The sequence below is a fragment of the Mobula hypostoma genome, chromosome 8, assembly GCF_963921235.1.
Source record: "Mobula hypostoma chromosome 8, sMobHyp1.1, whole genome shotgun sequence".
Lineage (NCBI taxonomy): Eukaryota > Metazoa > Chordata > Chondrichthyes > Myliobatiformes > Myliobatidae > Mobula > Mobula hypostoma.
The window spans coordinates 4,989,190-5,009,867 of NC_086104.1; the positions used below are offsets into that span (position 1 = coordinate 4,989,190).

At 45.6% G+C, this 20,678-nt stretch overlaps 1 protein-coding gene across 3 annotated transcripts; it reads right to left on the reverse strand.

Moving 5' to 3' along the window:
- Nucleotides 1-563: 563 nt before the first annotated feature.
- Nucleotides 564-20,351, reverse strand: LOC134350344 (interferon-gamma-inducible GTPase 10-like). Of its 3 annotated transcripts, none has more exons than XM_063055412.1 (5): nt 20,199-20,351; nt 17,356-17,412; nt 12,926-13,086; nt 10,531-10,577; nt 564-2,790 (listed from the first exon to the last, which is right to left on the reverse strand). In XM_063055412.1, exons 3-5 carry the CDS (start codon nt 13,051-13,053, stop codon nt 1,487-1,489), a joined length of 1,479 nt encoding a protein of 492 aa, XP_062911482.1. In that variant the 5' UTR covers nt 13,054-13,086; nt 17,356-17,412; nt 20,199-20,351; the 3' UTR covers nt 564-1,486. The 3 variants fall into 3 exon arrangements, with proteins under 3 accessions (XP_062911482.1, XP_062911480.1, XP_062911479.1); XM_063055410.1 differs by lacking the exon at nt 20,199-20,351 and adding an exon at nt 19,540-19,609; XM_063055409.1 differs by lacking the exons at nt 12,926-13,086; nt 20,199-20,351 and adding an exon at nt 19,540-19,703.
- Between the last annotated feature and the right edge of the window lie 327 nt (nt 20,352-20,678).

Sequence of the window (20,678 nt, forward strand, 5' to 3'; positions counted from 1 at the left end):
ATGTAACGATTACTGGTCTATAATTACCCGGACTAACCCTACTACCTTTTTTGAATCACTGTGGGTAGAGCCAAGGAACTGCAAACATAAAAAGATCCTGGTGCGAGTTCAATACAACCCCCAAACAGTAGTTCTGGTCTATAAATTTTATATGGGAAATAGGAAATGCATGCCAGAAGTACAATTTTATGATAGTAAGAGGGGTGCGTTAGGAAAATCAGGTTGTTGCTGGATTTCAAGAGAGTGAATTTGTAGAATGTCTACAAGATGGTGTTTTACAGCGGCTCATAGTTGAGCCCAGTAGGGGGACCCTATTGTTGATTGGGTGTTAAAGATTTCGGCAAGGACTACTGTACCGAAGAGCCTGTTTTTATGCTGTTCCACTCTTTGCATCTATGACTCGATGACTATGTATTGTATGTCCAGCCAGTAATCCTGCCACCTGCTGTTCAGTAAAACCTCTGTGTTGTTACCCTGCCCTCTCTCCCCGATACACTGAGTTACCTGGTTGCACTGGAGACCGGGATTCGTGAAGGTGAATGGAATTCATCGCTGTTCACAAAGAATGAGCACTGACCGAGAGGCAGTTGCTTGCTTCTGTCAGATCTTTTAATCACAATTCAAAAGTACATCGGAATATTACAGAAGTAAAAAAAACAGACATTAAGCTGGACTATGATGAAGGGTGCGTGCACACTGATTGTCAGATTTAGCTATTGCTCTCTCAGTAACACAGGAGACCGAGTTTAAATTGCGGCAGGTCTGAGGAAATTAAATCCATTGAGCTGAACGATTTGACATTGAAGTTGGGAACAGTGGCATGAATCCATACCTTCCTGGACCTGGCACTGAATAGGGGGAAGGATGTAATCATTGCCAACCTGCTGTAGGTGGAACTAGTCGTTGGTAGGTGGACCACCAGACCCTCCAGTTTGATGATGCATCACTGCCCGAAATATCGACTGTTTATTCTTTTCCATGGATGCTACCTGATGTGTTGAGTTCCTCCAGCATTTTGTGTGTGTTGCTTTGGATTTTCAGCATATACAGAATTTCTCGTGTTTGTGACATTAAACATCTACACGAGGATGACTAAATGTCAATTAAATTGTAAGGCATTCTGATGCAAAATGCTGCAAATGCTGGAAATCTGAAATAAACTCGGAACAGGTGGGTTGTTCACTGGGTCAGGCAGTGACTATGGAGAAACAGCTCCCGGAAATGATGGTAACAGAGATCGCCCTCCTTATAGGGGTAATGGAAACACTTGGACTCAAGCGGTGTGAGGATTAACAGGAGTCCTGATGAATTGTTTATTCCCCTCCATTGATGGTGCCTGACCTGCTGTGTGGTGCTCATGATTTCCAGGATCTGCAGAATCTTTTATCCAGATGGGGGTGGGGTGCCAGAAAGAACTTGTCTTTGGGTGGTAGATGTCAGGATGGTGTGACATCCCTCCGGGATTGAGTAAGAGAGGCACGCTCAATTACCCATAGAGGGGTCCACAATTACCGAAGCCTTCATGGGAAGCGGCTGCCTTGGCATTTTGAAGGACAACTTTAGCTGTCTCCATCATTGCATTCAACGAACTGTTCAGCATCATGACTGTCACCCCAAAGGACGACGTTGCCCCAAAGATGGAGCCCAAAATGGGGACAAAGTCAAGGATGGGCTCGGCGATTGTCAGCGCCATTGCCACGTTGCTTCTCTGCATCAACAGCAGGACCTGCTCACGTGTGATCTCCCCAAACAGCCAGATGTGCTCGGCACCTCTCTTCAGATTCGCTACACTGGTCCCCACTCTCTGGGCCAGTTTGTTGAGAGACACCTCATCCAGACCAAGGTTCTTCCGCATGAACAGGATACCAGAGATAATGAGCGCCAGGTCACAGGCAAGAGACAAACCTGGAATGGGAACTGCACCGATACCCCCCGATACGGCGGACAACATCTGGATGAATGGCCGCAGAGCATTACGTTTCCTCTCTATAGCAGCTTCAGATGTGTTGGGGAGTGCTGTGATGAATAGATCTCTCTGTGTCTCCGAGAGACTGGATACCACAGCCTCCCTAAATTTAGGAAAATCAAACTCATCAAGGTCAAATGCGGAATAGAGGAAAACGGAAGTATTTTGTATCCCTGCTGCCTGCAGTGAGGAGCTGCAATATTCTCTCATTCTCCGGAACATATCCTCCTGGTTGTAACCCTTCTTACGGCTTTCTGCCCTGACAGTCTCGTCGATCTTAGAGCGCACCACGTAGAAAGGTTTGCCCGCCTTCTTCAGTGCTTCAGCCAGTAACTTGTCATTCTCCGTGAACCGAGCAGCAGTGACAATGATGCCCAAATCATACTCGGAAAAGTTGGTTTTCTTCATGAACTTTTTCACTGGAAACTTAGGTGTATTCAACCCGGGGAAGTCATAGTACTGAACATTAGGAAGGGTGGGGTGGGGGTAAGGTGTTATTTCCATGGTGGTCTCTTCAAATCCTGATCGGGCAGCCACTTCCTCATTCTCATTCAAGTCAAGCAGAGCATTGATCAGGGTCGATTTGCCTGACCCACTTTCACCCATCACCGCAATCCGGATCTGTACATTTTCGAACTGCTTGGATTTTCTCTCGATGGCCAATTGAAAACCCTCTTGTCCTTCACGTTGATAGGCAGCCACCAGGTCCTTCACATCCTTGGCGTTGTAATACAGGTTGGATAGAACTCCAGCCATTTCCCACTGAAAGAGGAGAACACGTTGATAGTGTTGGAGAAGGAAGTCGTCGGGAATCGCAAGAAATCCTGCTTGAACAAGCCAAATGAATTTAAATCAGCTTGTGGCACGGGTGAGAGGGTGTACTTAGATTTATGAAGACCAATGTGCCAGAACCTCTCTTTATGACCCTATCTAACTTTTTCTGTGCTACCATATTCAATGAATAATGGATCTGTTTTACCAGATTCCTCTGATCTACCACACTATACAATGCCCTAGTGTTCTCTGTGCAAGTCCTACCCTGGTTCACCTTCCCAAAGTGCAACACCTCACACTTGTCTGCATTAAATTTCATCTGCTATTTTCAACCTATTTATCCAGATGGTCAGGATCTCACTGTTTCAATAGGTGTCCTCACTGTCCACTTTGACCCCAATCTTGGAGTCATCCAAAAATTTGCCGATGCACTTTTGCACATTACCAGATAGGTATTTGATATGGATGATAAATAATATATGTAAGGGGTTTCTTCTTTTATGTTACTGCAAAGGGTAACAAAATGGCTTCTTTATTATGTGATAATTACAAAGGCTTTTCTGTAATAATACTACGATGTAAGGAGTTCTCTGTCTCTGCTTGTTTGGGTTATATTATTGATAAGAGAGCGAACGAACCAATAGGGATAGATGTTATTCTTTCTTGTGTGTCTGTAAGCTATTGTTTGCGCGGGCTTTGAGGCAGAAGGCGCGATAGGACAGAGAGAGGAGACGCGATGCTGTAAGCTGGCCGACTGGACGGATCCCTAACGGGAGTCCAAGGCCCAGGGTCTTCGGCGAGGAGAGGAGACGAAGACAGACTTGTGTGGAGCGTCTGGTCGTCTACCATGGTTGGTCCCAGGCGGCGGGTCGAGGTGGTCAGAGGGGATCAAATGGTAGAAAGTGGGCCCCGTTACTTGGGTTCCAACTGTTGTGTACAAAGTGGTTGAACTTTGATAAGTTTGGTGGCTTTTACTTTCTTTTTATATTTTATCTCTATTAATTACATAGTTCCAGTAAGATCTATAAAGTGTAATCATTTATCGCATATGGTGTATTGTCTGTTATTTGGCGGGGTGGAGTGTATCATACAGCATCCACACAAACTTGATTACCCAGTCTGGTGGGGCCGAAGGCTGCTCCCCCTAGACGACAGCGAGTTGAGGGAGCCTGAGGCTTACCAGGGGGCTACATATAGAACTGAACACTGATCCTTGCTGCACACCACTAGCTACAGGCCTCTCATGGAGAGCTCACTGGTATCTGCCTCAAAACAAATGTATAATAGAAGCTATTACCTGATCCTGAGTGCCAAGTGAATGAATCTTTCTGACCAAACTCCCATTAGAGGCCTTGTTGCAGGTCTTACCACAGTCTTTTTAGTCTGCATCCTTCATCAACTTTCCTGGTAGTCTCTTTGAAAAAAATCAATACGCTTTGTTAGATGTGACCTACCATGCAAAAAGGGATCAGGACCACCTCAAACAGTCTCTGTCTATCTCCTGCCTGTCAGATGGAGGGGAAATGCACAGCCAATGCAGAAATCACCTGTGGCCGATCCCCTCAATCATAATTATATAACTTAAATACTATTGAAATGGACTTCAAAAACGCTTTGAAGTCCCCTTTTAAAAATCAACAGAAGGCAACTAAAAGTCATTAAGAATGTAAAGATGGAATATGAAAGTAAGCTAGCCAAAAAAATTAAAGAGGATCCCAAAAGTTACTTCAGATACATAAAGTGTAAAATAGAGGTGAGAGTGGATATCGGACTGTTGGAAAATGATGAGGTAGTAATGGGGGGGGGGGGGAGGAACAAAATGGCAGATGAACTGAATGTGTTTGAAGCTGTCATAACCAGAGAGAAAGTCTTGGGAAACTGAAAGATCAGAAGGTTGATAAGTCACCTGCTCCCTATGGTGTACACTACAGAGTTATGAAAGCTGTGGCTGCACCATTGGTGTACACTATAGAGATATGAAAGCTGTGGCTGGGGAGATTATGGGGGCATTAGAAATGAGCTTTTAAGAATCAGTAGACTCACACGAGCCTGCTCAACAAGCTATGACTCTATGGTATTACAAGAAAGATTCTAGCATTGATTGGCAGGAGGCTAAGCGTAGGAATAAAGGGTGCCTTTTCTGGCTGGCTGCCAGTGACCTGTGGTGTTCCACAGGGATCTGTGTTGGGACTGATACTTTTCACATATATGTGTGACGGGGTCCTGAATTACCCCTATAAACTGTGCTTTTGAATAGAGAGAGAGAGAGTTATTTAACACTGACATCTTGTTTTTAAGAGAGAGGGAGAGAGAGACGAAGATAGCTTTGAGATGGTGTTCTGAACCCCTAAGGTTCATATTTTTGGTGGCCTGTCACTTTAAGGCACCAGAATGAACAGAGACTAACTTTTGGATTTCTGCTGAGTTGAGAGAGAGAGAGGGCACTGCGCAGCTCATGGGTCGCTATGGTGACCGAGGGCGGCTTTATTTGATGGACAATCATTGTTATGGTTCCTCTGCAGTGTGTTTACTTTTTACAAGGACATTGCCCGCTTGTATATTCTTACACAGAGAGAGAAGGGAGGAGCTGAATTGAAAGACAGTTGGTACTCAGCACGGGGAGATAAATGGAAGGTCAGATGATAGACCTGCAACACTTGATTTTGGACACTGAATGAGCTCTGTTGTGCCCACAGAAAAAAGCAGGTTTTGGAGGATCGATCAGGTGGATCGAACAGTGGCTCTAACAGTATAAACAGGGCGTGACCGGTCGGGAGTTATTTGTGTGGCCAACCCTCGTCTGGGTTGATAGCTCCACTACAGAAGAACGGTCCCATTTGTTGTGGTCAGAGTAGGTGACTTTTAAAGGATTTCAGAGGACAACGGGAAGATCGACGGCATCAGCTCACCTGAAGACTCAAATCTCTCTCTCTCTCTCTCTCTCTCTCTCCATCACTAGTCAACTCATACCACGAACTGAACTGAACTTTACTCATTATCATAAGACTATATATTTACCCCTAGACTTGAAGAAGCTTGGTTTTCATATATATTCCACACTTACTTATATATAATCATTTGCTAACCTGTTTGACTTATCTGCATTTATATTATTGTATTGCGTAGTTCCTAATAAATATCATTAGTTAACAACAATACCGGACTCCAAAGTGTTTTCCCTCTCTGCTGGTTCGTTAACCCATCACAGGTCCCTACTAAAATTGGGGCCTGCATCCGTGATATGAACAAATTGTGTGGGAGGCTTGTTTGAATTGATTGGGGGGAAATCCCTGTTGATATGCTTCTGTGTAAATACAGCAGAAATGGATTTTGAGGTTAATAAGTTTGTGGCAGAACCAACCCCTGAAGCATTAGATGATGCTAAAAGGGATGTGCTGTTGGCAGTTGCTCAAAAGTTAAGACTAAAGGTGACCACTAAAATGAGGACAGCTCAGATACAGACGGTAATAGCCCAGCATTATATAACTAAAGGGAAAGTTTGGAGAGGAGGTGAGAGTTATTTGCTGGAGGTAAACCTACTGAGATTTAGCTTCAGGTGGAGCAATGCAGGCTGGAGGCTGAGGATAGGAAAAGACAACATGAGTTGCAACTGAGATCTCGAGGCAGCAAAGGCAGCAAAACAGAGAAGAGAAGAGGGACAATTTGTAAGGGAGATGTGGCAGCTGAGAGGTTTACTGTTAGACCCTGCTGATTATTACAGCTCAGAAGAGCTTGTTTTGTTTGATGAATTTCAAAGTTCTGTCCCCTATGATGTGAGGGCATACCTAGACGAAGAGGATGCCGCCACCCTGCGGGGATCTACTAAGAAACCAGAAGGAGTCATTTTAACCCACGAGGTTGAGTTTACTCCAGATGAGAGCTACCCGGAGAGTATCTGGGAGGTTCGAGGTGACCTTGAATTTGAAACTGGGACAAGTGATGAAAACCCAGAAGAGGCAGCTGTCCCGATCACCTGTGTTCAGCTTGTTGAAGTACCTGTGGATTCACAGGGCATTGACCTTTGTGTTGAAACTCAGTTGAGGTCTGAAGTGTCTCACACGGTTGGAAAGGAATGCAGTTCGTTCGTGCTAGATGGTTTTGGTTCAGTGAATAAGGGGTTAACCTTGGTACCAGTGGAAATTGAGAATTCTCAGTCACGTGTATTAGACAGTGTTTTAAAAGTTAATGATGAGGTAAAAATTACGGAGGCATGTGATACTGGAAATTATGGGAAAAGTGTTGTTAATGCTGTTCCTGGACATTTGAATACAGTACTGGGAAAGGTTGGATTGGTTATGCAACCTTTGACCCTGCTTGCAGGACAAAGACCTGCTGAGGAAGCATGTCCCTCTCTGTTGAATTTTGTTTGGTCATTTGGAGGTAAACACCTGCAAAGTTATGATGTTAATCATGGTGATGTTGTGGAGAAGAAGAATTGTTTTGAGTTTAAGATGCTATTGTTGATTAATGTTATAGGCATAAGTCGAAGTGAAGGTCGTAGAAATTTGAAAAATAGATTGTTTGACCTCTTACACAATGTATATATAGTTCTTGTAAGTCTGGTGATGGTGCTAAGTTTGGTAAACAATGTGGGGAGACTGACACCTCTCCAAGGTAAGGGTGATTTAACAATTCAACTGATGAGCAAAGCTGTTGCTAATGAACCACACAGAAAGACTGATGTTTATCCCACATGTGCAATTACTCAAAGCATGTTTAGGAACTCTTCTGAGGCCCATGATAGCAAAACCAAAGGTTTAAAGTATGATGATGTGTCACAGACATTGCTACCTTTCATGTTACAACAGCATTTGGAGAGTAAGGTGTATGAGGAAGGAATTTATAGAGGATCAGGATAAGAATTTTGAAATGGTGGCTTTAAAGGAGACAGCTCTCACAGAAGAGGAGGTTCAGAGAGAGTCAGTAGGAGATTATCTTAAAGATGGGATGGTAATGAGGAAGTGGAGACCAGCCACTGTGCCTGTAAGTGAGGACTGGGCCATTGAACATCGCGTTGAGGTTCCAAAAGTATACAAGGCTGAAATATTAAACACGGATTACAGTATGCCTTTAGGTGGACATTTTGGAGTGAGAAAGACAGTGAACAGAATTATGAAGGAATTCTACTGGCCCAATTTAAGAGAGGATGTTGTGATTTTTTGCAGGACTGGCCATACCTGACAGGTTGAGGAGAAACTTAGTCAGGTTATTCAAGTAACACCACTTAAACTGATACCTGCATTTGGTTAACCTTTATCTACGGTGACCAGAACTGGACACAGTACTCCAAAGTGTGGTCTAACCGGAGTTTTATAGAGCTGCACCATAACCTCATGACTCTTAAACGCTATCCCTCGACTTATGAAAGCTAACACTCCATAAGCTTTCTTAACTACCCTACCTATCTGTGAGGCAACTATCAGGGATCTGTGGACACGTATCCGCCGATCCCTATGCTCCTCCACACTACCAAGTATCCTGCCATTTACTTTGTACTCTGCCTTGGAGTTTGTCCTTCCAAAGTGTACCACCTCACACTTCTCCGGGTTGAACTCCATCTGCCACTTCTCAGCCCACTTCTGCATCCTATCAATGTCTCTCTGCATTCTTCGACATTCCTCTACACTATCTACAATACCACCAACCTTTCTATCATCTACAAACTTGCCAACCCACCCTTCTACCCCCACATCCAGATCATTTATAAAAATCACGAAAAGTAGAGGCCCCAGAACAGATCCTTGTGGAACACCATGAGTCACAATCCTCCAATCTGAATGTGCTCCCTCCACCACCACCCTCTGCCTTCGGCAGGCAAGCCAATTCTGATTCCACCTGGCCAAACTTCCCTGGATCCCATGCCTTCTGACTTTCTGAATAAGCCTACCATGTGGAACTTTGTCAAATGCCTTACTAAAATCCATATAGATCACATCCACTGCACTACCCTCATCTAAATGCCTTGTCACCTCCTCAAAGAGCTCTATCAGGCTTGTTAGACTCGATTTGCCCTTCACAAAGCCAGGCTGACTGTCCCTGATCAGACCATGATTCTCTAAATGCCCATAGATCCTATCTCTAAGAATCTTTTCCAACAGCTTTCCCACCACAGAAGTAAGCTTCACTGGTCTATAATAACCCAAACTATCCCTACTATCTTTTTTGAATAAGGGGACAACATTCGCCTCCCTCCAATCCTCTGGTACCATTCCCGTGGACAACAAGGACATAAAGATCCTAGCCAGAGGCTCAGCAATCTCTTCTCTCACCTCGTGGAGCAGCCTGGGGAATATTCCGTCAGGCCCCGGGGACTTATCCGTCCTAATGTATTTTAACAACTCCAACACCTCCTCTCCCTTAATATCAAGATGCTCCAGAACATCAACCTCGCTCATATTGTCCTCACCGTCATCAAGTTCCCTCTCATTGGTGAATACCGAAGAGAAGTATCCATTGAGGACCTCGCTCATTTCCACAGCCTCCAGGCACAACTGCCCACCTTTATCTCTAATCGGTCCTACCTTAACTCCTGTCATCCTTTTTTTCTTTACATAATTGAAGAATGCCTTGGGGTTTTCCTTTACCCTATTCGCCAAGGCCTTCTCATGCCCCCTTCTTGCTCTTCTCAGCCCCTTCTTAAGCTCCCTTCTTGCTTCCCTATATTCCTCAATAGATTCATCTGATCCTTGCTTCCTAAACCTCATGGATGCTGCCTTCTTCCACCTGACTAGATTTCCACCTCACTTGTCACCCATGGTTCCTTCACCCTACCATTCTTTATCTTCCTCACCGGGACAAATTTATCCCTAACATCCCGCAAGAGATCTCTAAACATCGACCACATGTCCATAGTACATTTCCCTGCAAAAACATCATCCCAATTCACACAAGCAAGTTCTTGCCTTATAGCCTCATAATTTTCCTTTCCCCAAATAAAAACTTTCCTGTCCTCTCTGATTCTATCCTTTTCCATGATAATGCTAAAGGCCAGGGAGCGGTGGACACAGTCCCCCAGATGCTCACCCACTGAGAGATCTGTGACCTGACCCAGTTCATTACCTAGTACTAGATCTAGTATGGCATTCCCCCTGGTCGGCCTGTCCACATACTGTGACAGGAATCCGTCCTGGACACACTTAACAAACTCGGCGCCATCTAAACCCTTGGAACTAATCAGGTGCCAATCAATATTAGGGAAGTTAAAGTCACCCATGATAACAACCCTGTTATTTTTGCACCTTTCCAAAATCTGCCTCTCAATCTGCTCCTCTGTATCTCCGCTGCTACCAGGGGGTCAAAGAATACCCGCAACACAGTAACTGCTCCCTTCCTGTTCCTGACTTCCACCCATACTGACTCAAAAGAGGATCCTGCTACATTACCCACCCTTTCTGTAGCTGTAATAGTATCCCTGACCAGTAATGCCACCCCTCCTCCCCTTCCCCCTCCCATCCCTTTTAAAGCACTGAAATCCAGGAATATTGAGAATCCATTCCTGCTCTGGTGCCAGGCAAGTCTCTGTAATGGCCACTACATCATAATTCCATGTATGTATCCAAGCTCTCAGTTCATCACCTTTGTTCCTGATGCTTCTTGCATTGAGGTACACACACTTCAGCCCTTCTGCCTTACTACCTTTACACCCTTTGTTCTGCTTCTCTTTCCTCAAAGCCTTTCTCTATGTTAGATCTGGCTTTACTCCATGCACTTCTTTCACTGCTCTATCGCTCTGGGTCCCACCCCGCTTGAAAATTAGTTTAAACCCTCCCGAACCATGCTGGCAAACCTACCTGCAAGGATATTGCTCCCCCTCGAGCTCAGGTGCAACCCATCCAATCTGTAATAGGATATAATGCTGAGAAATGTTTGATCATGCACTATGGAGGAAGAAATGGCTGAGTATTTGCAAAATGCAGTGAAAATACAAAAAACTGAGTTGGAAAAGGACTTGGACGTTCTTGTGCAGGATTGCCTAAGGGTTACTATGCTGCTTGTGTTGAGGAAGGCAAATGCAATGTTAGCAATCTTTTCAAGAGGAGTAGAATATTAAAGCAAGCATGTAATGGTGAACCTTTAGCACACACTGCTGATGCCTCATTTGCAGTATTGTGAGCAGGTTTGGGCGTCGCATCTTAGAAAGGATGTGCTGAAACTGGAGAGGGTTTAAAGGAGTTTTACGAAAATGATTCCAGGATTAAGCAGCTTTTCAAATGAATAGTGTTTGATGGCTCTGGGCCTGTGCTCCCTAGCGTTCAGGAGAATGATGAGTGACCTCATTGAAACCTATCACGTGTTTAAAGGCCTTAATAGAGAGGAAGTGGAGTCTATGTTTCCAATGGCGTTAGAGTCTAAGACGAGAGGACAAAGTCTCAGAATACAAAGGCATCATTTTAACACAGAGATGAGGAGGAATTTCTTTCGCCAGAGAGTGGTGAATCTGTGGAATTCATTGGAACAGGCAGCTCTGGAGGATAATTCCTTACTTATATTTATGGCAGAGGTTGATATAGTCGTGATTGGCCAGGGCATGAAGGGATATAGGGAGAAGGGAGTGGATAGGGGTTGAGAAGAAATTTGGATCAGCCATGATGAAATGACAGAGCAGACTCGATGGACCAAATAGCCAGTTCTGATCCTATATTTATGGTCTCGGATAAATGTAGGGGTCCCTAAATACTCCATTTCCAGTCATTTTCTGAACTTAGTCATTTTGGGACTATTCAAACACCGCTCTAGAATTGGTGCAGCTATCAGTATTTTGCCAGGCGTGGATTCCATGGAGAGAGTCACCACAGTTGGTCCTACAGATCAGTTCCAACAAACTGCGACATGGGTCCACTGCAGTGTTAATGTAACTGAGCGTGTGAGTCTAGATATTCATCTTGCAGCCTTATCAATCCATGTTGTTGATGATAAGATCAAAAGACCGTAAGACATAGGAGTAGAATTAGGCCATCTGGCCCATTGTGTCTGCTCCGCCATTCAATCGTGGCTGATTTATTTTTTTCTATCTCCTCCTCAACCCCAGTTCCTGGCCTTCTCCCCGTATCATTTGATATTAAATCTAATCCAGGACTATCAATCTCTGCTTTAAATACATGTAACGCACTGTAAGGTTTCACTGCTAATGTAATGGCTTCTTTGTAATGTTCAGTGCTGAGGTCACAGTTTCTCTGTAGCAGCAATGTTTGGGATATGGCTGGAGATAACATGACGCATGTTAGCCAATAAGAGATCGTTGTTGTGTTTTGTGGGTCTGAAGAGATGTATTTCGCGGTCTTTTGTAGAGGAGAGATGAAGAGGGAAAACGCATGTGGAGAGAGCTGTTAGACCACCGGACGGAGTTGACCAAGATCCGAGGGTCCGAAGGTCGGTGACGTTTGGATGAGACCGATGATGGAAGAATGACCACTGAGTGAGCTCTAACGTGACTTGACTTGACTTTGGATTTTTTGTTTATTTTCATTATTAACCCCATATTCAGATTAAGATTCACAAAGTTCAATCATTTAATTGCAGATGGTGTACTGTCTGATATTTTGTGTTGTGTGTTTGCAGCTAGGGGTATATTACACAGCATCCACACATCCAACGGCTGTTTCCCCCAGACGAACACGAGCTGGGCGAGCCTGAGGGTTACAATTGTGGTGGCTCGACTGAGATTGATTCCGTTGGATGCTGTGTCATTGCCCTGTTTAAATCTGTGCTGGTATGGATGCTGCTGGGTTGAAGCGCTGGTGTACCTATGTGGGATTGCCGGTAACTAATGCGTGCATGTTGAGTAGGGTGGATATTCATATCCTCGATGAATTGTTAACTCAATTTTTGAGTATGGTTAAAGCTGTTGGCAAAGTTGAAATCGTAGCGTAAAGGTTTGATAAAATAGTGAGCTCAGACCTGGTTTTAGTTCAGAGTAGCGCTGCTGTAACAGCGGTGGGACTGCCAGCGTCTATTGGTGACCCAGGTGAGGAGGTGCCATGGCCTGTTCATAATGTAGGGAGTAGGAGAAGGGAACCCAGCGGGCTGGGTCACAAGCTGAGTTGCCCGCAGTTGGGGGCAGAGAATTCGGAGAAGAGTTCTATTGTTTCTGAGGAGTGTGGGGAAAGAGTGGTCGGATTTCGAAAGTTTAATTATTCTGCGTATCCCAGTGAAGAGTGAGGATTCTGAGTTGGCATCAGCCCTTACCTCCCTGGCGAATCAATGGCCCAGTGCACAAAAAGCGGGTCCCCGACAGAAGCTAAGAATTTTCTCTGGAATAACGCCCACACCCGTGGGGGAAGAGGAGGTGTGATCATAAGGTGAGGTTCTTCCATCTCCTGCCGGGAGACCGAGTCCTCATAAGGAATCTGGGGCAACATGGAAAGCACAAGTTGGCTGACCGCTGGGTGGCCACACCCTATGTGGTGGAGAGTCAGATGTCAGACCTACCGGCTTTCCGAGTGAGAACAGAGGAGGGGAAGGGGCCTGTCAAGATCCTCCATCGGAACCACCTGTTGCCTCTGGGACAGGAGGTGCAGGTGGACACAGAGCCCGAATTGGAGCTGCACCTAGTAAGAGGACTCTGCGAAGACACGGGGCGGCTGCAGGGCCCACAGCGGGAGAGGCTGGGCCAGGCCCCACCCATGAGAGGGATACTGATTCGGAGAATGATGATCTAGATGTGCGGTATATGCTGCCCTTTGCTCACTCCCCATTGATTGAGCAAAAGACTTCTGGCCCTTCTCCCACTGTGTCAGGTGAAGTTTGGGGGGGCGGTGTCTGTGGGCAACCTGGGTTAGAGCAGGAGCCTGAAGGAGAGGAAGCGGGTCCTGGACACGGGACACAGGGCTCCTAGTGACAGGGGACCATGGGTGATAGATCGAGGGAGGAATCGCCAAGTAGACCGGAAGTATCCCCAGTTGCGTCTGAACCTGAAGAGATAGGTGAGGAGGTACGGAGGTCTCAGAGAATTAGGAGACCACCGGATAGGTTGACCTATGTAGCGCCTGGGAACAGGGCGTGATCGCTACTGTTTTGGGGAGCTGTGTCACTGCCTTTTGCACTTGGAATGGGCTTTGTGTTTTGAAGGAAGGGTTGGTGAATTATCTCAACATCATGAGGACATGACGAATTTTCATGGGGGGAGAATGTAACGCACTGTAAGGCTTCACCAACCAAAAAGAACCACTTCACACTTATCTGGATTGAGCTCCATCTGCCACTTCTCAGCCCAGTTTTGCATCCAATCATTGTCCCGCTGTAACCTCTGACAGTCCTCCACACGATCCACAACACCCCCAACCTTTGTTTATTCAGCAGACTTACTGACCCATCCTCCACTTCCTCATTCAGATCATTTATAAAAATCAACAAGAGTAAGGGTCCCAGAACAGATCCCTGAGGCACACCACTGGTCACCAACCTCCATGCAGAATATGACCCGTCTACAACCACTCTTTACCTTCTGTGGGCAAGCCAGTTCTGGATCCACAAAGCAATGTCCCCTTGGAACTCATGCCTCCTTACTTTCTCAATAAGCCTTGCATGGTGTACCTTATTAAGTACCTTGCTGAAAACCATATACACTATACCTACTGCTCTTCTTTCATCAGTGTGTTTAGTCACATCCTCAAAAAATTCAATCATGCTCGTAAGGCACAACCTGCCCTTGACAAAGCCATGCTGACTATTCCTAATCGTATCATACCTCTCTAAATGTTCATAAATCCTGCCTATCAGAATCATTTCCATCAACTTACCAACTACTGAAGTAATACTAACTGGTCTATAATTTCCTGGGCTATCTCTACTTCCTTTCTTGAATAAAGGAACAACATCTGCAACCCTCCAATCTTCCGTAACCTCTTGTGTACCCATTGATGATTCAAAGATCATTGCCAGAGGCTCAGCAATCTCCTCCCTCGACTCCCACAGTAGCCTGGGGGACATCTCATCCGGTCCAGGTGACTTATCCAACTTGATGCTTTCCAAAAGCTCCAGCACATCCTCTTTCTTAATATCTACATGCTCAAGATTTTCAGTCTGCTGTAATTCTCCACTACAATCACCAAAATCCCTTTCCACAGTGAATACTGAAATAAAGTATTCATTAAGTACCTCTGCTGTCTCCTCCGGTTCCATACACACGTTCCCACTGTCACACTTGATAGGTCCTATTATTTCACATCTAATCCTCTTGCTCTTCAGATACTTGTACAATGTGTTGCGTTTCCCTTAATCTTGCCCAGTAAGGGGCCTTCTCATGGCCCCTTCTGGCTCTCCTAATTTCATTTTTAAGCTACTTCCTGTTAGCCTTATGATCTTCTAGATTCCTAACATTACCTAACTCTCTGAACCTTCTGTATGCATTTCTTTTCTTCTTGACTAGATTTCTTACAACCTTTGTACATCACGGTTCCTGTACCCTACAGTAACTTCCCTGTCTCATTGGAACATACCAATGCAGAATTCCACAGAAATATCCCCTAAACATTTGCCACACTTCTTCCGTACTTTTCCCTGAGAACATCTGTTCCCAGTTTTAGCATCCAATTTCCTGCCTGATAGCCTCATTATTCCCCTTACTCCAATTAAACACGATCCTAACGTGTCTGTTCCTATCTCTCTCTAATGCTATTGAAAAGGAGACAGAATAATGATCACTATCTCCAAGATGTTCTCCTACTGTGAGATCTGACACCTGACCAGGTTCATTCCCCAATACCAAATCAAGTACAATCTCTCCTCTTGTAGGCTTACTTACATATTGTGTCAAGAAACCTTCCTGAACACACATAACAAACTCCACCCCATCTAAACCCCTTGCTCTAGGGAGATACCAATCGATATTTAGGAAATTAAAATCTCCCATCATGACAACTCCATTATTATTACACCTTTCCAGGACCTGTTTCCCTATCTGCTCCTTGATATCCCTGTTACTATTGGGCGACCTATAAAAGCACCCAGTAAAGTTATAGACCCCTTCATTTTCCTAACCTCCACTCACAGAGACTCCGTAGACAATCCCTGCACGATGTCCACCGTTTCTGCAGCCGTGACACTATCTCTGATCAACAGTGCCACACCCCCATCTCTTATTCGTCCCTCCCTGTCCTTTCTGAAATATCTAAAATCTGACACTTGGAGTAACCATTCCTGTCCTTGAGCGATCCACGTCTCTGCAATGGCCACCACATCATGGATCCAAGTACTGATCCATGCTCTAAGCTCATCTGCTTTGTTCACAATACTCCTTGTGTTAAAATAGACACATCTAAAACCGTTGGTCTGAGCGCGTCCTTTCTCTATCGCCTGCCTATCCTCCCTCAGACACTGTCTCCAAGCTTTCTCTATTTGTGAGCTAACCGCCTCTTCCCTAGTCTTTTCAGTTCCTTTCCCACTCCCCAACAATTCTAGTTTAAACTCTCCCCAGTAGCCTTAGCAAACCTCCTCGCCAGGATATTGGTCCCCCTGGGATTCAAGTGGTGTTGGCTCATGGCCAGGTGGATATGGCATTGGACTAGTGACCTGAAGGTCACGAGTTCGAGCCTCAGCTGAGGCAGCGTGTTGTGTTCTTGAGCAAGGCACTTAACCACACATTGCTCCTGCACGTTTATTTCCTCAGCCAGGCATTTATCCTCCACCTCATTCTATTCCTATACTCATGGACGCGTGGAACAGGCAGTAATCCCGAGATTACTACCTTTGTGGTCATGCTTCTCAACTTCTTTGTGAACTCCCTGTAGTGTTTTTTCAGGACCTCTTCCCTTTTCCTACCTATGACATTGGTACCAATATGCACCACAACCTCTGGCTGTTCTCCCTTCTACTGCAGGATATATTGGACGTGATCAGAAACATCCCGGACCCTGGCACCTACTAGGAAAACTACCATCCGAGTTTCTTTCCTGCGTCCACAGTATCGCCTCTCTGACACTCTAACTATTGAATCCCCTATCACTACTTCCTTCCTCTTCCTTTCCCAACCCTTCTGAGCCACAGGGCCAGACTCTATGCAAGAGGCACGGCCATTATTGCTTCCCCCAGGTAGGCTGCCCCCTCCCCCAACAGTACTCAAACAGGAGTACTTATTGTCAAGGGGTACAGCCACAGGGGCACTCTCTAGTACCTGACTCTTCCCCTTCCTTCTCCTGAATGTTACCCACTTGGCTGTCTCCCGTGGCCTCGGTGTGACCACCTGCCTATAACTCCTTACTATCACCTCCTCGCTCTCCCTGACCTCCCTGACCATCGAGCTGCATCTCCAATTCCCTAATGCGGTCCCTTAGGAGCTGCAGCTCGACACACTGCGTGCAGATATGGTCATCCGGGAGGCGGGGAGACTCCAGGACCTCCAATATCTGACACTAAGCACAGAAAACCGGCCTCAAGCACATACTATTTCCTTTCCGCAACTAACTCAGGAAAATCTACTTTGCCTCGTTACCGCCCAAGCCCGTTGAGCCAAAGCCCTATCACTCTACCACCTCTCACTCCGCTGCCCGCTGGATATGGCGGTCTTCTTTTTAAACTTTTCCCGCTCTACTGGCTGACGTCACGCGCCTGCGCCATCTTGCCTCTCTTCACCCCGAGCTGTAAAAATGCTTTCGCTCCTGAAATCGTTAGCCGTTCACCTGCAGCCTTCTTGCTCCGAATCGAGGGTTTGTTCAGGTGCCCTGTCAATTCGAATCCTAGAACCAAATTTGGGAATATTCAGTCAATCGCTACGAAACTATCGCAAATATAAGCAATTTACCTCGGCAGTGTTCAGTTTCCCTGCAGTATCACGGTTGATACAATCGGGGGTCTATAGGGCTGGTCGCAGAAATCCCGTCAGTTTCAAATCTAGACAAAGTTGGTCGGAAACTCTTAAAAATATGAACATTTTACCTGGATAGAGTTCAGTTTCCCTGCTGTACCACGCCTATTTATAGAATGGTTTAGAATGTCGCCTAGCGCTCTCTATCCAGGATGAAATTAATTCTGGGCACTCGCTGCATAAACATAGAACATAAAACATTGCAGACTCTTGGCCCACGTTGCTACGCCGATCCTTTAGCCGAAGTAACACCGATCCTAAGACCAATCTAACCCTCCCCCAAGATGGCGTACTATTTTGTCTTCATCCATAGCCCCATCTAGGGTCTCTTAAATGTCCCTAAGGTATCTGCCTCAGCCAGCATCCCCACCTCCGGCACTGTGTCCCATGTACCCATCACTCTGTGTAAAAGTCAAATGTACGTACATCTCTCCCAAACCAATACTTTCCTCTAATGACATTAAAACTATGCCTTCTCGGATTAGCCATTGCCACACCGGGAAAACGATGCCAGATGTGTGCTCTATCCGTGTATTTTTTTTTCATCTTATGCAACTCTGTTAAATATCCTCTCATCCTCCCTCGCTCCAAGGAAAAACAACCCTATCCTGCTTTAACGTTTCTCTCAGGGCATGTTCAGGGAGCATCTGGGTATTTTTACCCCGCAGCCTCTCAAAACCTGACACATCCATCCGATACGGAAGCTCCCGAAACTGGGCATAGTACTGCAAGTGTGGTGTGACAAGAGAAAAATGGTCTCATGTCACGCCGACGACTCACCTAGCCCCCTCCTCTCAAACTTATTACCCAGACAAGTCCCGGTAACCCCAACATATTCACTGGGAGCGCAGACCATGCCAGAGGGGGACAAGGACAGAAGCTACAAAGATCTGCCAAACTGGGAAGAATGGGGAATGATGGATCTCCATCCTTTGACAGGGGTCTGTAGTGGAGGATATGGGGCAATTAGAGGTCCACAGGATTGGTCGCAGATAGCTCGTCAGCTTGAAAATTTCGGACAACGTTTGACGCTTATCAGAAAGTTGTTCAAAATCTAGTAGAAACGAAAGGTGGTATGTGCTGAATTGTTGCACGGTGATCTTAATCCAAAATGAAACTACTAATTCTACGCACTCTCCGAATAACAGTTGAATTACGCTAAAACACACCACTGCGTGATGGGCGCTGTCAGACTGCAACTGAAATACCCCCAAATTCATCCACACAGACCGACCACCTTACTGTTAGTCTCAGATGAACTCCAAGAAAAAGCAACTCCTTCGTTACACAATATGTTCCCAGACTGAGCAATGACCATTCACGCACTGCCTGGTCTAATTTGAAATAGATCTCAGCTCGGGGCTCCGCCCAACCGAGAGAGGCAGACAGCGACTACACTTCTCAAAGTAACATTAACTTACAGGTCGGAATCAAGGGGAAGAAGAACAGATCTGACAGGGGGCCTTCCGGCACTGGGAGAGCTCCACAGTGGCGACCCTATACAGCGAGAGAGGTGTTCCTGTGTCCCCTTTTTAAAGTCTGTGAACTCCTTTTGGGAGAACAATTTTTTTTCCAAAACCACTACATTAGCTTACATTCGAAACTTTGTTTCTTGAGACAGCGACATCTCAGTTTCTAGATGGAATGAACTCTCTCAGGGAGCCACAACATTGCATCTGGAATTGGGAGCAGAGATCCTGCAAGATCCGTTCGCTGAACTGTTTCACCAGATCATTATTTCAACATCGAAAGAAGTCCGGGCCGCCGGGGGAGTAGAAGAAGGTGGGGGTGGGAACAAGTGCAGGACCAACAAGGGAACAGACAGACGGGGCTATCAGAAAGCTCCAGGTCTTGGCTAAGTAGTCCTTAAGAGAAGATCTATCTGAATGAGACGGTACACGGGATCGGGCCGATATATCACGGCAGTTTGAAGCCTTGCACAAATTTTGGCAGGGGTCGGTAAAGTGTTCCGAAACTGGTGAAGATATAAACAATTTACCTTGGAGGAGATTCCTGCAGTGTCAGTGTGGGACAGAGAATGAAGCCGGAGTGTTGTTCACCGCTCTCAGTCCGGAATGAAACCAACTCTGGACACTCCCCGAAATTTGTATGGGTTATTTCAGGACACGCCCAGTAATCCACAAACATTTCGTTGCATATTAACCCCAATAGACAGTTCACGTACTGTCCGGTCTAACGTGAAATACATCTCAGATCGTGGCTCTAACCTTCAGAGTAAGGAAGGGACCGGCTGCACTGTAGCAACCCTAGGGGCAAACAAAGGGGAACAGCAGAACCGACGATTGTTTTAATACTTCGAAGAACTAAAAGAAAATAGACAAATAAGACAGCGGGTGTTGTTTATTTGGATTTTTAGAAAGCTCTTGACAAGGTTGTGCACATGATGATACTGAACACTATAAGAGTTCATGGCTTTAAGGGAAACACTCGCATGGATGGAAAATTGGCTGACAGTCAGGAGCAAAAAGTGCATGTGAGTGTGTGTATGATGGAGGTGGGGGGAGAGGAAATGGGCCGTTTTTGGTTGACTGCGGTGTCCGGTAGGGGTTGGTGTGGGGTCTGCTTCTTTTCACTTCCTACGTCAAAATGCCATCCCTACATTACAGTATCACTCCTACATTATAGACCAACTCTTACCATCTCTTACTCACTCTTCCTTCAGTTCGTCCTGACGAAGGGTCTCGGCCTGAAACGTCGACTGCACCTCTTCCTAGAGATGCTGCCTGGCCTGCTGCGTTCACCAGCAACTTTGATGTGTGTTGCTTGAATTTACAGCATCTGCAGAATTCCTGTTTACGTTAGATTCTGTTTCTGTGGTCGCAGCAAATTACTCATACCTTACCTCGCAAGGGTTATTACATCATGTTTTCTATTTGCACGCAAGGGACTTTGGTTGCAGTGTTCATTGTCCCAAGTCACGTAGCTAATTAACCCTTTTCCTCCATACTCCTACATTACAGTCAGCACTTGTGTCACATGCCACTCCTACATTAAAGTTGCATCCCTGCATTACCAAGTCACTCAAATTTTTTATATTTACAAAATATTTTTATTACGAATTCAGTGTTAAATATACAAATCAGTGACTAACACAATTACTACACTACAAACAGACAA